General features: G+C 31.9%; 1 protein-coding gene across 1 annotated transcript; it reads left to right on the top strand.

Moving 5' to 3' along the window:
- Nucleotides 1-148: 148 nt before the first annotated feature.
- On the top strand, nt 149-16,022 carry LOC143052956 (uncharacterized). Its single transcript, XM_076226133.1, has 11 exons — nt 149-249; nt 996-1,037; nt 1,625-1,746; nt 2,967-3,103; nt 5,841-5,956; nt 6,313-6,416; nt 7,500-7,952; nt 12,105-12,516; nt 13,143-13,497; nt 14,889-14,975; nt 15,655-16,022. The coding sequence occupies exons 1-11, from the start codon at nt 207-209 to the stop codon at nt 15,917-15,919; spliced, it is 2,136 nt and encodes a 711-aa protein (XP_076082248.1). The 5' UTR covers nt 149-206; the 3' UTR covers nt 15,920-16,022.
- The last annotated feature ends 528 nt before the right edge of the window (nt 16,023-16,550 follow it).

Genomic DNA, 16,550 nt, shown 5'->3' with positions numbered 1-16,550 from the left:
AGGACTGGTATCTCTGATTTGATGATAAATTAGTGGCAATAAATATTTTCTGTTCATATAATTTCAGATCTGTTTAGAAAAAAAAAAAAAAAAAATAGCACACAAATACAGATTCATATCCTTTCCGTCTTCGAATCGATGTTTACCTGTACATATTACAACTTCCGGTTTATCGGCGCTATGTTTTGATTTAGAAATGGACAGAAATGACATTGGATATGAAAAACAACGTATTCTGGTCAAATTTTGGTAAATGTTCATTCTAATAACGAAAAATTTTAAGTTCAAAGGAAAAACGCACATAAGGATTGCATTGTTGAATTTTAGATTAGATGTAAAAGTCCAAGTTAAAAAAATGTTCATGTCACAACATGTTTCCACAGTGAGTAGTGTCGTTTTTGGTACCTACAACAACTTAATTTGAGAATACTTCTATAAGACTATATCCTTTCTATTTTGTTTTGACAAATCCTTTCATTCCTGTGATGTGGGTCATTCTCTAAATGCACTGAATTATGCAGATGATACTGACATGGCTATTAATAAAATTTTAAAAATGTAGCATGATACAGCTCAGTACAAGCACAGGTTTCAAGGGATACCCGAAGCTCTACTGTGATAGTCAAGATAAGCATACTTATACACTGATATTGTTAAGATTTTAAACTTTGTGGTGCATGTCAAATAAGGACCTGTAGAAAAAGTCAAATCGGCACCTACATTTGTACCATGCCTACTTAAACATTTGTTATATCAGCATTTGTCAAATCAGCACCTATTTGAAGTCAATTTGGCATCAGATTAAAATTTGATTAAATTAAATAATTCTAAAATTTATGTATACAGTGGAGTCTCTGGTGTCCGCGTGGACATTTATAGCACATCAACAAAGTAACACAAATGAAATCGTTCTTGTTATTGTTTTAGCTTTCTGAACATGCTGAAGGGATAAAAAAAGAATAAAATTGTATATAATTGTATATTTATTGTTGTAGATATGGACAGTAGTGGGGAATCAGCAGATGCCTACATACCAGGTAATGTATATTTTTATGCCTCCGCCGTAGCTGAGGGGGCATTAAGTTTTATTCTTCTCTGCCTGTACATATGCATTAAGTCCATACATCCCCAAATTGTTTCCGTTCCCTTACTTCAGTTTTCCTTAAATAAATTTTATGAAACTTATACACAATGCTTATTATTGCAAAACAACTTCAAAATCTGTTAAAAAAGAAAAGGAAATACTGTAACGTTTCTGATTTTGGTTCTGTTGTTAGGGATTTTAGTTGTGATGTTATTTAAGTTATGACATCATATTCAATGAAAACAAAGAAACGATTTCATCGGGTAATGTTTTTTCATATCAAAGAATAATTAAAAATGAAATTGTTTTTTTGTCCTTCCTCATGTTCCTATATTTTACTAGAGTGATAATTACATGAATTATATATTTTACTCAAAGTCTCATAACAATGAGACCAGAAAGAGGTAGAAAATAAGAAAGTCTGAAAAAAAAGTTTTATGATTTTGAGTACAAAAGCAGAATAATTTTTTTTTACGGATTTTTTTTCTTCTAAAGTAACAGGAGACTTACAATATCATGAGTATGTTTTATTTTTTTTAGGTCTTTCTAAAAAAGGAAATCGCCGTCCTCGTATTCGATGTAAGAAGACATTAGAAATAAAACCAAAGATTCCTGTAAAGCAGCCTCAGGTTGAGACTTACACTCCAAGGATGAAACAGATGGTAATTTATTAAAATCCTTGAAGTAAACCACTGTTAATGCTTCAAATACTGTAGAAAAAAAAACATTATTTTTCAAAAAGTCTATTACAGAGCTTTATTACCATGATAACGTATGCAATTAAACAATCAAAAACAAAATTCATTTGTCCAGTTCAAAAACCCAAAACGCTGAAAGCAGAAGCAAATGGCATATCAGCATGATCAGTAATGTTCATCCTTGATTCTTCTACCAGTTATCTAGCTCATGATTTATCCTATTTTATAAAATGTTATCGTGTAATAACATGAGCAATTTGACGGGTGCCACATGTGGAGCAGGATCTGCTTACCCTTCGGAGCACCTGAGATCACCATCAGTTTTTTGTGGGATTTGTGTTTCTTATTCTTTAGTTTTCTATGTTATGTCATGTGTACTATTGTTTGTCTGTTTGTCTTTTTCATTTTTATCCATGGCGTTGTCAGTTTATTTTTCGATTTATGAGATTGACTGTCCCTCTGGTATCTTTTGTTTTGTAGTTTTTGAAATCATCTTTTGTTCTTTAAACACAACACCTTAAAATTAAAAGTGACAAAAATTTAAATGTACAGTAAAGCAACTATTTTCAGCTTGCAATTTATTTTATTGCCTTTTGTTAGTACAACAATTCATACAAAAATAACATGAATATAAATCTAGAATTAGTAAAAATACAGATCTTCCTTATATCAATACTTCAAGAATTTAACAAAATCTTATAAATTAATCACTGGGAAGTCAGCGAGAAATTTTGTAGCACAAAATCAAGTATCAGGGAAAATAAGTTTGTTCACACAAAACTGTTCAGCTGCATAGAGTTTATGTTAAAATATTATTACAAATAGAAATAACAAGATGTGGTATGATTGCCAATAATACAATTCTCTGTCCAAGTCACAATGAGTAAGTAAAAAATTAAATATTAAAGTATGGTCTTCAACACAGAATCTTGGTTTGCACTGAATACAGTGAATAGCAAGCAATAAAGGGCCTTTACACCATCAAACGGAAAAACCAAGGGTCTATTAATTATCTATATAAAAGTAAGAAACAAGAAACACTTCTGAACTAAATCAACAAGCTTCAACCACTGAACAACAGCTTCCTGACTAAGGACAGGTGAAAACAAATGCAGCTGTTTTGAATGTTTTAACAGGTGCCAACCTTCATCCTAACCTAAAATGTATGATTTTGTCTATTGTAGTCTTCCTGTAGTTCAGATGACACCTTGGAGAGTAGAATGAACAAGGAAAACAAAAGACAGACAAATAGAGTTTCTCTGAAAGATCTGTGTGCTGAAGATAAAAAGAGAGTTGCCAATCTGATTAAGGAGCTTGCAAGGTAATGTGAAGATAGAGTATTTCTGACAGAGGTGTACTGAAATAAAGAGATGGACCAAAGTAAATAATATGTTTTTCACACCCATACACCATTGTACACATGCAATTTAAACTTTTTTTATTTCCTTTTTTAAATTTTAGTTATTTTTTTGGAAAGATTAGATCTAAATCTTTACTTAGGCACCGGCCTCCATAACAACAGGACAGGTCAGCTACTGTTACTAAATGTATTCACACTGAAATATAGTTCCCTATGGTTATCATGTATGAGCACATAAAACACATATAAACTGAAAAAAAACTGGGTATATTATTGGAGCAGTTCATTCAAGAATGTATGTCATTAAGGTGTGTTGATGTGCAGGCTTTTTAAAAACATTTTGATAAGGTAACTGGGTATTGATTCAACTAGAAGTATGATTGACAACTGTCATTATCACTAAAGAATCAGAAACAAGGTGGACCTTTAATTACAATGCCCCACCTCCTAAACTGCCAATCAAATTGACCACATTACCTATCAACCTCAGTCTTACATAATTATACAGACCACTAAATATACATATAATTTTTAATACACAAGTATTTGACCTCATAATTGAATCCACAAATGTGTATATTAGATGTTTGATATTTATAAGGATGATAGATTTATTTATTGCCAATTACTTTTGATCTACATTACATATAATATCTGAAAGACAAATTATTAATGGATTAACAAGATCTTAAAAAAAAATGAAATATGAATATAAATATGAATAGATGAATAGATAAAAGGTATTCAAATAAGGCCTATAATTTACTTGATAAATTTCTAATAATCATCTGTAATTAATCAACAATTAAATTAGTACACTTTTTTTTACCAGGAATTGGCTTGAAACAGTTTAAAAATTTTAAAACTTTTAATTATAACAAACCATTGTTTATTAGTTTATTCCCATCAATCAGTATGTCTATTTTAGTCATTTGAATTTTTATTAGAAGTGAATATATATTTTTACAATCGAGAAAGAATCCACATTTCAATAAGATAAGTTTTTCAATTGGTTAACGTTGAAAAGGTACATTTTCAATGCCCTGTGTTGAAAAATACTTTAAAAAATGATCAAAAGGCACTCTAAAACTTTTAATCTTCAATGCCATATAACCTCTGTTTCAACTTACAAAATGCCCCAAAACAACTTTTTTCAATTTTTTTTGTTGACACTTGAAAGTTTTAAGATGTTGGTCCAGATTTATGTCTTACAAGGATAGTTGGTAACATTTACTAGAAAATTTTTTGCATTTTTTTGTTTTTTTGAAACATGTTCAGAACCTGCAACATAATTTCGATAAGATATAAACTGCAGTTTAAATAAAATTGTGCAAATTAAGAGACCCATATTATTTAATTTGAGCTTGTTTTATCCTCATACTGGAAAAGCAAGTTTCCTTCTAAAGACCTGCTTTAAATGCAATTTTCAGTACAAGTGCTTTATAAATGTTCATTTTTCCCCACCATACCTTAATATGAAATAATTCAAACTACTCTTCTAATCTTTCCATGAGTGATTTCCATCACTTTGATTGTTTCTCACCTTTATGAAGTGGAACAAGCGAGATTTAGGTTTGCTGTTTCTCTTGCAGGGACGTCAACACCTAATATCCACACGTGCCAACATCAATCTGAATTCTGATGGCAAAAAATCTTTTTGGAAGACTCCATAATTAACGGGTCTATTTTGACAACTATCGTCTTAAATGCTAAAATTATGCTGATTTCAATGACATTGTCTGAATGTATTATGCTAGTATCTAATAGAAATGAGAATGGAAATGGGGAATTAGTCAAAGAGACAACAATCGTACCAATGGGCAGAAAACAGCTGAATGCCACCAATCATGCCAATGGGTCTTCAATGTAGCAAGAAAATCCTGTACCATGAGGCATGCTTCAGCTGGCCCCTAAACAAAAAGTATTTCAGTAGTAATGAAGTCATACTAATCTCCGAAATATATACAAGAATCTAAAATTAAAAATCCTACAAGACGTGCAAATGCCAGAGGTGCAAAAATGTGGTGGGGTTATAAATTACCTAATGCATGCGCATTGTATTGTAAATGATAAAATTGAGAAAGGAAATGGGGAATGTGTCAAAGCGACAACAACCCAACCATAGAGCAGACAACAGATGAACATATTTATGGAACAAAAGTACAGTGTTACCTTCTTTAATCCGACACCTGAGTACTGTGAATTCATTATTATTCGTTGGATACCAATTTTCGTGGATTACGTGGGTAAAGGGGGACCACCAAATTAAATGTTCAACGAATGACAAATTTCCTTAGGCTTGTATCCAAACTTCGGCAAAACCACGAAATTAGATATCCACTAATATGTAAGTTGTCCTTAATCCATGAAAATAAGTGAATCCACCATATTCCAACATCCTGCTTTAACCGCCACATTTTCATGGTCCCAAAATAGGCCTATCCTTGCAGAAAAACCTGAGTATTCCTACACCCTGCTTAAGTCTACGTTTGAACACAATTTGTAAAATTTCTAAATTATGAGCCAAAATGGGGTCTTACTGGGCCTCTGCCATTGCATAATTCTTATATGCAGAGTAGTATTTTAAAAAATGGTCAGGAGTGGCATTGAAAATTCACAAAATTACCCTCCAAAATAAATTAGTATACGTAAGCTCCACAAGGTTTTGGTCATAACTTGTGTTTTTTGTTGTATTTAGGGTTGGAGATGAAAAAGAGAAATATCTTGGACAATTAAAAGAAGAGAGAGAAAACTTTGAGGTGCAGGTTTTAAACTTGGTTCAGCAACAGGAACAAGCACTGAAGGAACGGGAGGGTATGTATGTGTTAAGGGAACACCACATGATATGTAATTGTCATACTTTTGAAAATTGATCCCATTCTTTCCCTTATATATAACAAAATTTCAAATATTCAAGCAGTAAGACATTTAAGAACTAAGCTATCTTTTTATAATGCTTTAAAATATATCTGGAATGATAAAAAAATGTTTGAACATTTTTGATAGAAGGGTGATATGCTTAGCATGACAACACATGCAACTGCTTGTTGGTATTTATGTAAACATTTAAATGCATGGAGTCGAAAAATCAAAAACAAAGAATCAAGATGAAGTTAAATAAGGAACCGAAAAAACATTCTTTACAAAAAAATTATGTTTAACTTTTACAGAAGTACAAGAAAGATTATTTCAATGTCACGAACTGTTATCTAAATATCAGGAGCAGATCCTAGAAAAGGAAGAGAAACTGAATGAATCACTCAGGGAACAAGAGGTTAGTCACATGATTTAATCACATGACTTAATGAATCACTCAGGGAACAAGAGGTAAGTCACATGATTTAATCACATGACTTAATGAATCACTCATGGAACAAGAGGTTAGTCACATGATTTAATCACATGACTTAATGAATCACTCATGGAACAAGAGGTTAGTCACATGATTTAATCACATGACTTAATGAATCACTCAGGGAACAAGAGGTTAGTCACATGATTTAATGAATCACTCATGGAACAAGAAGTTAGTCACATGATTTAATCACATGACTTAATGAATCACTCATGGAACAAGAGGTTAGTCACATGATTTAATCACATGACTTAATGAATCACTCAGGGAACAAGAGGTTAGTCACATGATTTAATCACATGACTTAATGAATCACTCAGGGAACAAGAGGTTAGTCACATGATTTAAACACATGAATTAATAAAAGACTTGGTGAACAAGAGGTTAGTCACATGATTTAATCACATGACTTAATGAATCACTCAGGGAACAAGAGGTTAGTCCTATGATTTCATCTCATGACTTAATGAATCACTCAGGGAACAAGGGGTTAGTCACATGATTTAATCAAATGACTTAATGAATCACTCAGGGAACAAGAGGTTAGTCACATGATTTAATCACATGACTTAATGAATCACTCAGGGAACAAGGGGTTGGTCACATGATTTAATCACATGACTTAATGAATCACTCAGGGAACAAGAGGTTAGTCACATGATTTAATCACATGACTTTATGAATCACTTAGGGAACAAGAGGTTAGTCACATGATTTAATCACATGACTTAATGAATCACTCAGGGAACAAAAGATTAGTCCTATGATTTAATCACATGACTTAATAAATCACTTTATTATTTACATGTACAAATTATTTAGATGTTTCTTCAGGAGACATGACCTAATACATGATAGGGGTTTGATAAAGCCTTTGTAACCTCTTTAAGATATCATCACAGCTAACTAATATAACAAGCATGATTGTCATTCATTGTATTACACATGTTATTTACTTGTATCTACAACTAAGTATTTATAAATCATTTTATTTTACTTTAGCTCTCACCTGGTTTGACTCAGCATCCATTCCGACTCATAAAGAATGGTCAAAGTTCTCCATTCAGTCAGAGGTCATTGTCTCCTGCCTCCTACCAAGGGAGATCACCCAGGACTCAACCGATGGAGCGTAGATTCAGTCGGGAGGAAGTCAAAGCAAGGGTAGAAAGGCCAGTCACGTCCATGATAGATAAAGAAATAGCCATGCACAAATCTTATGAGGTCCCTAGTACTATCATAGGAGAACCAACCAATCATCGAAGAGAACCGTTAAAATCCACACTTCCCAGAAACTTCAGGGACCCTATTATGTCCAGTACGCACAAAAGCATGGAAATTCATCCATACATCACTGAATCACAAGATTTAATTCCCCTTATACCAGATACAAGTCCAAGGTCATCTAGAAGTCAAACACCAAGAAGTTCAAGGCTGGATGCACAACAGAAAAATAAGGTACAAAAAACTGCAAGGAAATAATAAAATGATAAAAGAGTTATGCCCTTGGAAACATTAAATTTGTTGAAATTGGCCTTGTTAGCTCTCTTACAGGAACAATTCTTGAAAGATTTTTTAAAAACTTATACTTTATCAGCAATATCTCAGACAATTTTTATAATGATGGACTATCAAATTTTTCTTAAAGAGTTATACCCCTTGGAAATTTATATAAAATGTGTCACCTTGGGGATATTGGAACTCTGTTCTGTTATTAATTTTAGAAAACAAACCCTTTTATAAGACACAGTGACCAACACTGAGGAAAATCATGCTTTAAATTCAGGAGAATATGTGACACTTTTGATTTTTTTTCATGAATTTCAATTCAGATCTATGTATAAAGATTCTTTTTTATTAGAGATATAGTACTGCCATTATTTTTTTTATATAAAGCAACATAAACACCTATCGTAGCAAATTTTGAGGTATTAAACCATTAAATTTATCAAATATTTCACTGACCTTATATCAAATACATTAAAAGTTAAATAACAGTTGAACAAAATTTAAAGTTGGATAGTTTTTGTTACTGAAAAGCTGTGTTGATGTTAACTTCCCATTTTTTTTCAGCGAAAATTTGTACTTTATTTTGCCTTTTTAACATTTTTTACTAGAGTTTCACTGATAAGTCTTTTGTAAACAAACATCTGGCTAACAAAATCTTAAGTCTGGTATTTAGGATGATTTTGTAATAAACATCTGGCGTACAAAATCTTAAGTCTGGTATTTAGGATGATTTTATGATAAACATCAGGGGTGGTGTTCTCGAAGCTATTCTAAGTCGTGTTCTCGAATCTCTCTTGACTTAGGATATATCACATTGTCTTAACTTTAGAACACCTAATTAGGTGTCTTAAGATCATCATGTCTTCATCCTAACATTGTGCATGCTTTTTTCTCATTTTTTTCCTTGAAGATGAACATGACATGAAACGCTTCATCGGTTATTTACCCCGTATAAAGAAATTATATGCATGATTTTAAAATTAAATTCTGTGTTTTACGATTAAACAATGACACTACAAATTAAATATTCTCATTTCAAATCAAATTGTTTTTGCAATCCTTTTTTATTTTCATTATAAATAAATTTGAAATCATACATTTTATTAAATACATGTAATTATAAAAAAAAATTATTAATTGGTTTCATCTTTAATAAATGTTTTATCAAAAAACTACTTTAACTATTTAAATTTTGCAAATAGGATATGTTTAGGAAGTCCTTACATAAGATGCGTCTGAGATAGCTTCGAGACACAACTTAAGGATGTACTTAGGTGAGGTTTTGGAATTTGTGACAAATGTTCGGACTCCTTGGTGTTTTTCCATACAATACAATGTAAAATATTTTCCCCCATAACACCCATTTATTTTTTCATATAAGACTAAATAGCTCATGAAAGGTCATTTACCCAAATTTTAGAAGATTCTTAATTTTCTTTCTTTTGTTTTGAGACCCAATAATACCAATGCAAATATAAGGTAAAAGTCCGAGTCAGCCTTTTCCCACCATATTTCAATTCTCAAATATATCGAAAAGGAGGTCCATGACCTATCAATATTTTTAACTTATGTTTGTCCTTAACGAATGCTCTACCAGATTATAGTATCAATTTTAATTTCTTGATTTATTAATTTTCACCTAAACTCACCTAAGTACATCCTTAAGAGTGTCCTAAGTTGATCCCTTAGTCAAACCTAAAATTGATCTTATCAATGATTTAGAAAGAATCTAAGGATACTTTCAAGAACACCATCCATGGCGTACAAAATCTTAAGTCTGATATTTAGGATGATTTTGTAATAAACATCTGATTTTGCTCCTAAAATATAATTTGTTTCTATAAGTAAAATGCATTGCTTTTAAATATTATAATTATTTTTTGTTTAATAGCCTCGATCAGTTGTTATGATTTCTGAAAATCATGGAGTACAGGTAATATTGTTGTCATGGCAATTTTTGTACTAGAATTTCATCAATGGTCTTATTTTGCAACATTCAGGAAAATTTCCTATTTAATCATAATCATTTAAATCCTTTACAAATGCCAAATACTGCAAATTTACTTTATAATTCAGTACTATTTCAGCCCAAGAAATCTTTAACTATGGTTGGCAATGAATTTTGGGGGAAATGTTTATGTTATTTGTGAATTGCTTGGTCCAAGAAATTCTCCATTTAGATTTTGGTCACAGTCCATTTTACTTTAATATCTATGTTTATAATCATTGAGTATGTATGAAATATCTGCCACTTGACATTAAGCAAAAGACAATCATTCATGTGCTCCCTTACAATTTTTTTGAGGAAATTTTAGCAAGGAAAATGAAGATTACATATTCTTTATTTCATTTAATTTTTAAAGTGGTTGGAATTTGTTTTTGTAAAGAGTAAAAAGTAAATAAGTAAGGTAAAAACAGTTATAGAAGCCATGACAATCTGCATGTTACAATGTATACACGTTATAGAAGCCATGAAAATCTGCATGTTACAATGTATACACAGTAGTTTTGGTGTTGGAGGCAGTAAATGAGAATGCTGTGAGGTTAAAGCTATACTTTAGGGATTATTTGGGACTTTTTCTTGACACCTTTTGTGTGGTTTAACTTTGTTTGCTTGAAGGTATTATATAGAAAAAAAGGAGATGTGGTATGATTGCCAATTTGCCAATGAGACATCTACGTGAACTATCTACCAAAGTTCAAATGAAGGTGATGTAAGCAATTATAGACATCCATAAAACCTTCAACAAAGAGAAAACCCATACCATGTGGTTGGCTTCAATAGACCCAGACATGAAAAATATAAAACTATTCAATTGAGAAAACTAATGGCCTAATAATGGACATGAGCCTATGAACACCACTGAACTACTGAGTCCTGACTTGTGACACACATAAAGAATGGAAGGGTTAAACATGTTTTAGTCAGTCTATAGTTATTATAAGAAAGTGTTTGTTCTAGAAACTATGTGTTGGCAGTAGATAGGAATTGAGTTATTTCATTTTTGACTGATGGCTGTTTTACACAATGCCAGGACATAACAGGTTATATCACATCAAACACTAATTTTAATGGATAAGCTGACCATCCATTGAAAAAAATACGAGAGAATCTAGTAAATTTACCTTGATTGGATAATGAATAAATTGTAGATTTTACTGCAAATTATTTTGTTAGGTAATAAATTTTCACTCATGAACAATAAATTTGTACTAATATTTTTCTTTCTGAAAACAAGTCACAACGGTGATTCTTATCGTTGATCATCTCAATGAGATTGATTTTCTCGCTTGAGTTGGTACGGCTAAAGTGAGAAAAGCAATCGAGTTGAGATGACCAATTATAATCTGTTTCATTGCTATTTTACCTATGACCATGTTGTTAATTTCATGCATCCTCAGTTTCATATCACTGAGAAAGACAATTATTAGTCGGCAAGATCAATGGAAAATTTTGTAAAACACTTAATAGCGATACTTTTGCATATTTGACAAAAAAACAAAGAAATAAATAAGATTTTGTTAATGAAAAGATAAAGTTTCCTTAATGACCAAGGTATTTATTATAACACTTGAAAACTGAAAAAAATACATTTGTAGGATTTTAAGACTGCAGTGTAAGTTGGGGAAGTTATATACATATAAATATAAACCACAATTCTGAACACCATGAATTTAATGTAGTTTATACACTGGGTATTCATCACATTGTTTTTGGCTGGTTGCAGATTGATTTGTAATTCACTTCCACATTGTTTAGATTGTTACATGATTCTTTTGATATGTTAGAGCAAAAATAGAACCTAGAAGGTAGATATACAAATGGAATTATTACAAAATATAAAAAAGAAGATGTGGTATAATTGCCAATGAGACAACAGTCTTTTAATTTAAAGATTTCTGCATGCTTCACTTCACAATGCTTCAGTCCACATGAATTTTTACTTTTTTCACCTGCTCATTGTCACGGGTAGACAACTCATGTCCATTTTAATTTAACATGAGATTCAATTAACCATGGAATACAATAATTTTTCTTATTTTTCCAAGTTATATATGTCATGTATATAGTATAATCTATTGACAATATTCACTTTTTAGGTTGGTTTCAAAGACAAGTTGGAATCGGATGAGAATTTACAGTATTCCCCCAATCTCCACCAGAGTCATATAGGGGACAGAGAGTACATGAAATACTACAAAAAACTCAAACCAGGTCAACGGAAACGGGAACTACTGAGTCAAAGAGAAAAACTCATGGAGGAACAAAACAGGTTACAGGACGTGCTCCGTGAACAGGAGAGACAATTACAAGACAGACAAAAACAGTTGATTGAAAAACGAAAAATGCAGCATGAGAGGATAAATTCATTGGAAGAAAAAATAGCACTAGGCCAACAGGAGGACGGCAGTGTGTTTAATGGAAGGGTAGATAAGTTAGACTTTGACAAGCCTCTGAGTGAAGTAGATGAGGATGATATACCCAATGAAGCAGCTGACATGGTAGAACAAGGTAAATGCATGATCAGGGCTACTTCCTGTATTACATCAGGAAGCAGCTGACATGGTAGAATAAGGTATAAGCATGATCAGGGCTTCTTCCTGTATAACATCAGGATAGTAAAAATATTAAGGATCACTGCACACAGTCAGGTCTTACGACTAAAAATTAGATTTATTTCTCAACCTGCCTGTCTGTACATCACTACTCCTATGAAATGATATAAAGATGTGGTTTGATTGACAATGAGACTGTTATCCAGAAGAGACCAAATGAAACAAAGCAGGGAACATATTTAATAAGAACAGGACAAAGGGTGGTTCCAACTATATGTCCCCATTCAAATGCATTGATCATCCAAAAAAGGGGAGGTTCCAACCCCTGGAACCCTCTCCCATGATCTGCCACTGAAGGATTTCATCTCCCGTTTTATACATTTAGATTGCTCATTATTTTTACATCTAAATTGATTTGTTTTAAAAAGGTTTAAGAAAAAAACTTGTGTTTAGGATTCTCATAATTGTTTTTTACAGACGAGAAGGCAATGAAGGGAGATAACTCTCTAGTAATTCTGATCAGCAACGGGAAAATTATCACAATCAATAAGTAACATTCTTAATATTTTGTATGTTTTCCAGGGAGAATTTCACGTCATTCCATCGCCACTTCACCCCTTCCTCATACCCTACCTCGTACCCCACCTACAGCAGAAAAAGGTACCAGTATATCTAGAATGGAATGTTCCGTCCAAGCTAACATTCCTATCACCCCTCCTAGAGTTGATATTGGAACCAGCATCAGTAGAATGGAATATCCTAACCTAGCAGATGACATCCTACACACCCCTTCTAGATATGATGTTGGTACCAGTATTTCTAGAGTGTTACAGCCCAGTAACTATGATGATCAGCTAACGCCTACTAAAAGGGATGTAAACAAATTTATAGATAAGATGACAGAAGTCACATCAAATCTGGCTGCCATGAGTCCAGGGTAGGCATTAAACATTTCAAATGTTTTCTTAAGGTGGTACCTAACACTTTCGCTAAAATTAATTTGACTCGTTTAATTTTCATAAAATTTTGACAAAGTATTTACTTTGATCCTTAAACAAAAATATAAAAAGAATCAAAAATTTTGAACCAACCGGTTTGTCAGAAAAATTACACTGGTTATATAGCAGTTTAATATACACCATTTTTGATCATTGAGAAGCTTAATATTCCCTTTACAACACAACGTAATTAAAACGTTTAGCTGATTTTACAGGGTTATCTCCCTGTAGTGTTAGGTACCACCTTAAACTGTCATGGATTTTGATTGAATAGAAAACCACTTTATGACCCCCTGATCTTGAGATCATAAAAATGAGGTATATAATTATCAGACACATTCATGTTTATCTTGTTCCAACTTTGGTTTCCTGAATGTTTTATGCAATACAATAATGGTGAAAATAATATTTCCCCTTTCTTGTTTGAAGTATTTTAAAATCATGTCATATGTTTACTAAGCTGTGATGGATTTTGACAGGAAAACCTCTTTATGACCACCTAGTCTTGTAGTCATAAAAATATTGAAGTATAATTATCATATTTCGACATATCAGGATCAACCAATCAAAATATTGACTAGTTTTATGTTTTTATGATAGAAAGCACTGTGCCCCTTTTAAAAAGATAATATGTACTATCCTTTCATTTATTTTAAGAAATGATCAGAAAAAGTTTGACATCTATCTCCGAAAATTACTATTTTACATCAGTTTTTTATATGCTTGTTGAATACAGAATGTATAACGATATACCAATATTCCTCCGTCTGTCCACACTTAGTATGATAACTCTAAGGAATAAATTGATGAACGGTTGAAATTGGCCCTAAAAAAATGATTTTTTTTTCTACTAAAAAAGATCAATACCACTAGTTAAACAACAGTATACAAAACATAACATAGAAAACTTAGAGACTGAGCAATTCAAACCAAAAACCAAGGGTGTTCTCATGTGCTTCAGAAAGGTAAGCAGATCCTGCTCCATATGTGGCACCCGTTATGTTACTTATATATGTATATGTTCAAACAGAGCTGTATAAAGTCTGATAAAGTTAGACTGTTGACCCTAGAATAAAATTTTCAGCAATCTATGATTTCAAGTTGTCTTTATCTTGGTCTAACTTTGTGAGTTCCTGAATGTGTTATTCAGTATAATAATTGGGTAAAGCAAGGTGTAACATGTCCCCTTTCTTGTTTGTAGTATTGTTAAATGATTTGGAATTTGTTTTACAGACAAGTCACAGATGAAATATAACATAATTGATGTGATTTTTCCCCATATTCTAACTTTACTTCATTAAACTCCAAAATATATATATATTTTTTACAGGTCTCCTGGTGTTAGTAGACAGGGTAATTTGCCCTTACCTGCCAATAGAGGACGAAGTAATTTATCCCCTGCTGTAAAATTTCCGGGGTAAGAGATTGTAGATCTTTAGATTTACTTGTTCATAGATTATGGGAAGCATGTTCATAGATTATTGGAGAAATGTTCATAGATTATGGGAAGCATGTTTTATCAAGGATACTTACATTTTGAATTTTTCTCAACATACAATAAATTTGAGAATAGAAATGGAGACTGTGTCAAAGAGACAACCCGACTCAAATACAGCCCAAAACCACCAATGGGATTCCATCACATCTATTAGAATTGGAAAAATTATCAAATTAATCAATAAACATTTTCAGTAGTCAATATTCCGTCCTTCCGAGAATTATTCAGTCATGTCAGTGGACCATTAAGAACACCATTTTCAAGAATATACATGTTCTGTTAAACATAAAAAATATGAAGATTTGGTATGATTTCTATTGAGACAACTTCCTGCAAGAGATAAAAATGACACAGAAATGAACAATGAACAAAGCCCATACTACTCAGCCAGCTACTATAGGCCTCCAAAATGGCTACTATAGGCCCCAAAATGACAAATGAAAAACGATTCAAAAGAGAAAACTAACGACCTGATTTATATACAAAATAATGAAAGAAAAAAAGATAAGATTTACTGCAACAAACTGTAACCATGTAATGCCACATTTTGCATGTTTTGTATCGTATATATATTTTATACAACATACTTATTTTTCAGGGACAAAACATTATCAGTAGTTGACATAGTTAACTCCCTTGATGAAGATCTGTCCAGTCCTCTCCTGTCTGGGAGCTACCACAGCCCTAACCTTAAATCTGTCAGCAAGGTAACCAGTCTAGAAGGAAGACTGAAAACCAGTCCTAGAATCCCTAGCTCATTAACTCGTAAATCTGTCCGTGACCAGAACTTGTATGACGATGAGAGCACTATAGAAGAGCAAGAAGAAAGTCATATCTTAGAGGATATTTTCTTCTTAAAATAATCTGACAAAGATATTCCATGATTAACTTTTGTCAAGAATTATATAGACTGTTATAATTCATCTTTACTAGAGTTTAAACCTTAAAAAATAGGATATTGCTTTACAATGTTCTACCTGCACATTATATGCAAAATTTTGAGACAAAAATTTTGAGACAAAATCTGTCCTGTCCTCATATTAAAATATAAATTTATTGTCTTCATATTAAAATATTTTTTGTCCTCATATTCATGGAGGAGAAAATATTATTCAATATAAGTTTGTTATGCTTCATTGATCATTTGGTGTCATCCCTAATTGAAAAAATGATTCTAAAGGCAAAAAACAATTGAATAAGGCCTAAACTTGGAATAAAACCTGTTACATCCCATTGAAATGACTAAAAATTTATTTTTAGAAATCAAACTATTCTTAACATTGGTATCACTATTCAGTCTGTTAAAATAGTTACATTTGGAACAGTAATCACTGTGTAGAGATTACATAAATCTATAGACATTATATGATATTCTGTAGTTGTTAGGAGGTGATGAAAAAACATACTGTAAATTCAGAAATTATTGCGATGTTTTTAGTATTGCAAAAAAGGTGTCAGATTATAATGGCCATAATTTAAACTTGCATTTGAAAT

This window comes from Mytilus galloprovincialis, chromosome 11, assembly GCF_965363235.1.
Source record: "Mytilus galloprovincialis chromosome 11, xbMytGall1.hap1.1, whole genome shotgun sequence".
NCBI classification, from domain to species: Eukaryota; Metazoa; Mollusca; class Bivalvia; order Mytilida; family Mytilidae; genus Mytilus; species Mytilus galloprovincialis.
The sequence above is the reverse complement of the archived record's forward strand: the minus strand, read 5'-3'. Positions and strand labels throughout refer to the sequence as shown.

Excerpts from the sequence above, each read along its gene's own strand:
- LOC143052956 (XM_076226133.1), top strand. The coding sequence starts at position 207 with ATGACATTGGATATGAAAAACAACGTATTCTGGTCAAATTTTG. Across the intron at positions 6,417-7,499 it reads AATCACTCAGGGAACAAGAG|CTCTCACCTGGTTTGACTCA; the intron begins GTTAGTCACATG and ends ATTTTACTTTAG. Across the intron at positions 14,976-15,654 it reads CCTGCTGTAAAATTTCCGGG|GGACAAAACATTATCAGTAG; the intron begins GTAAGAGATTGT and ends CTTATTTTTCAG.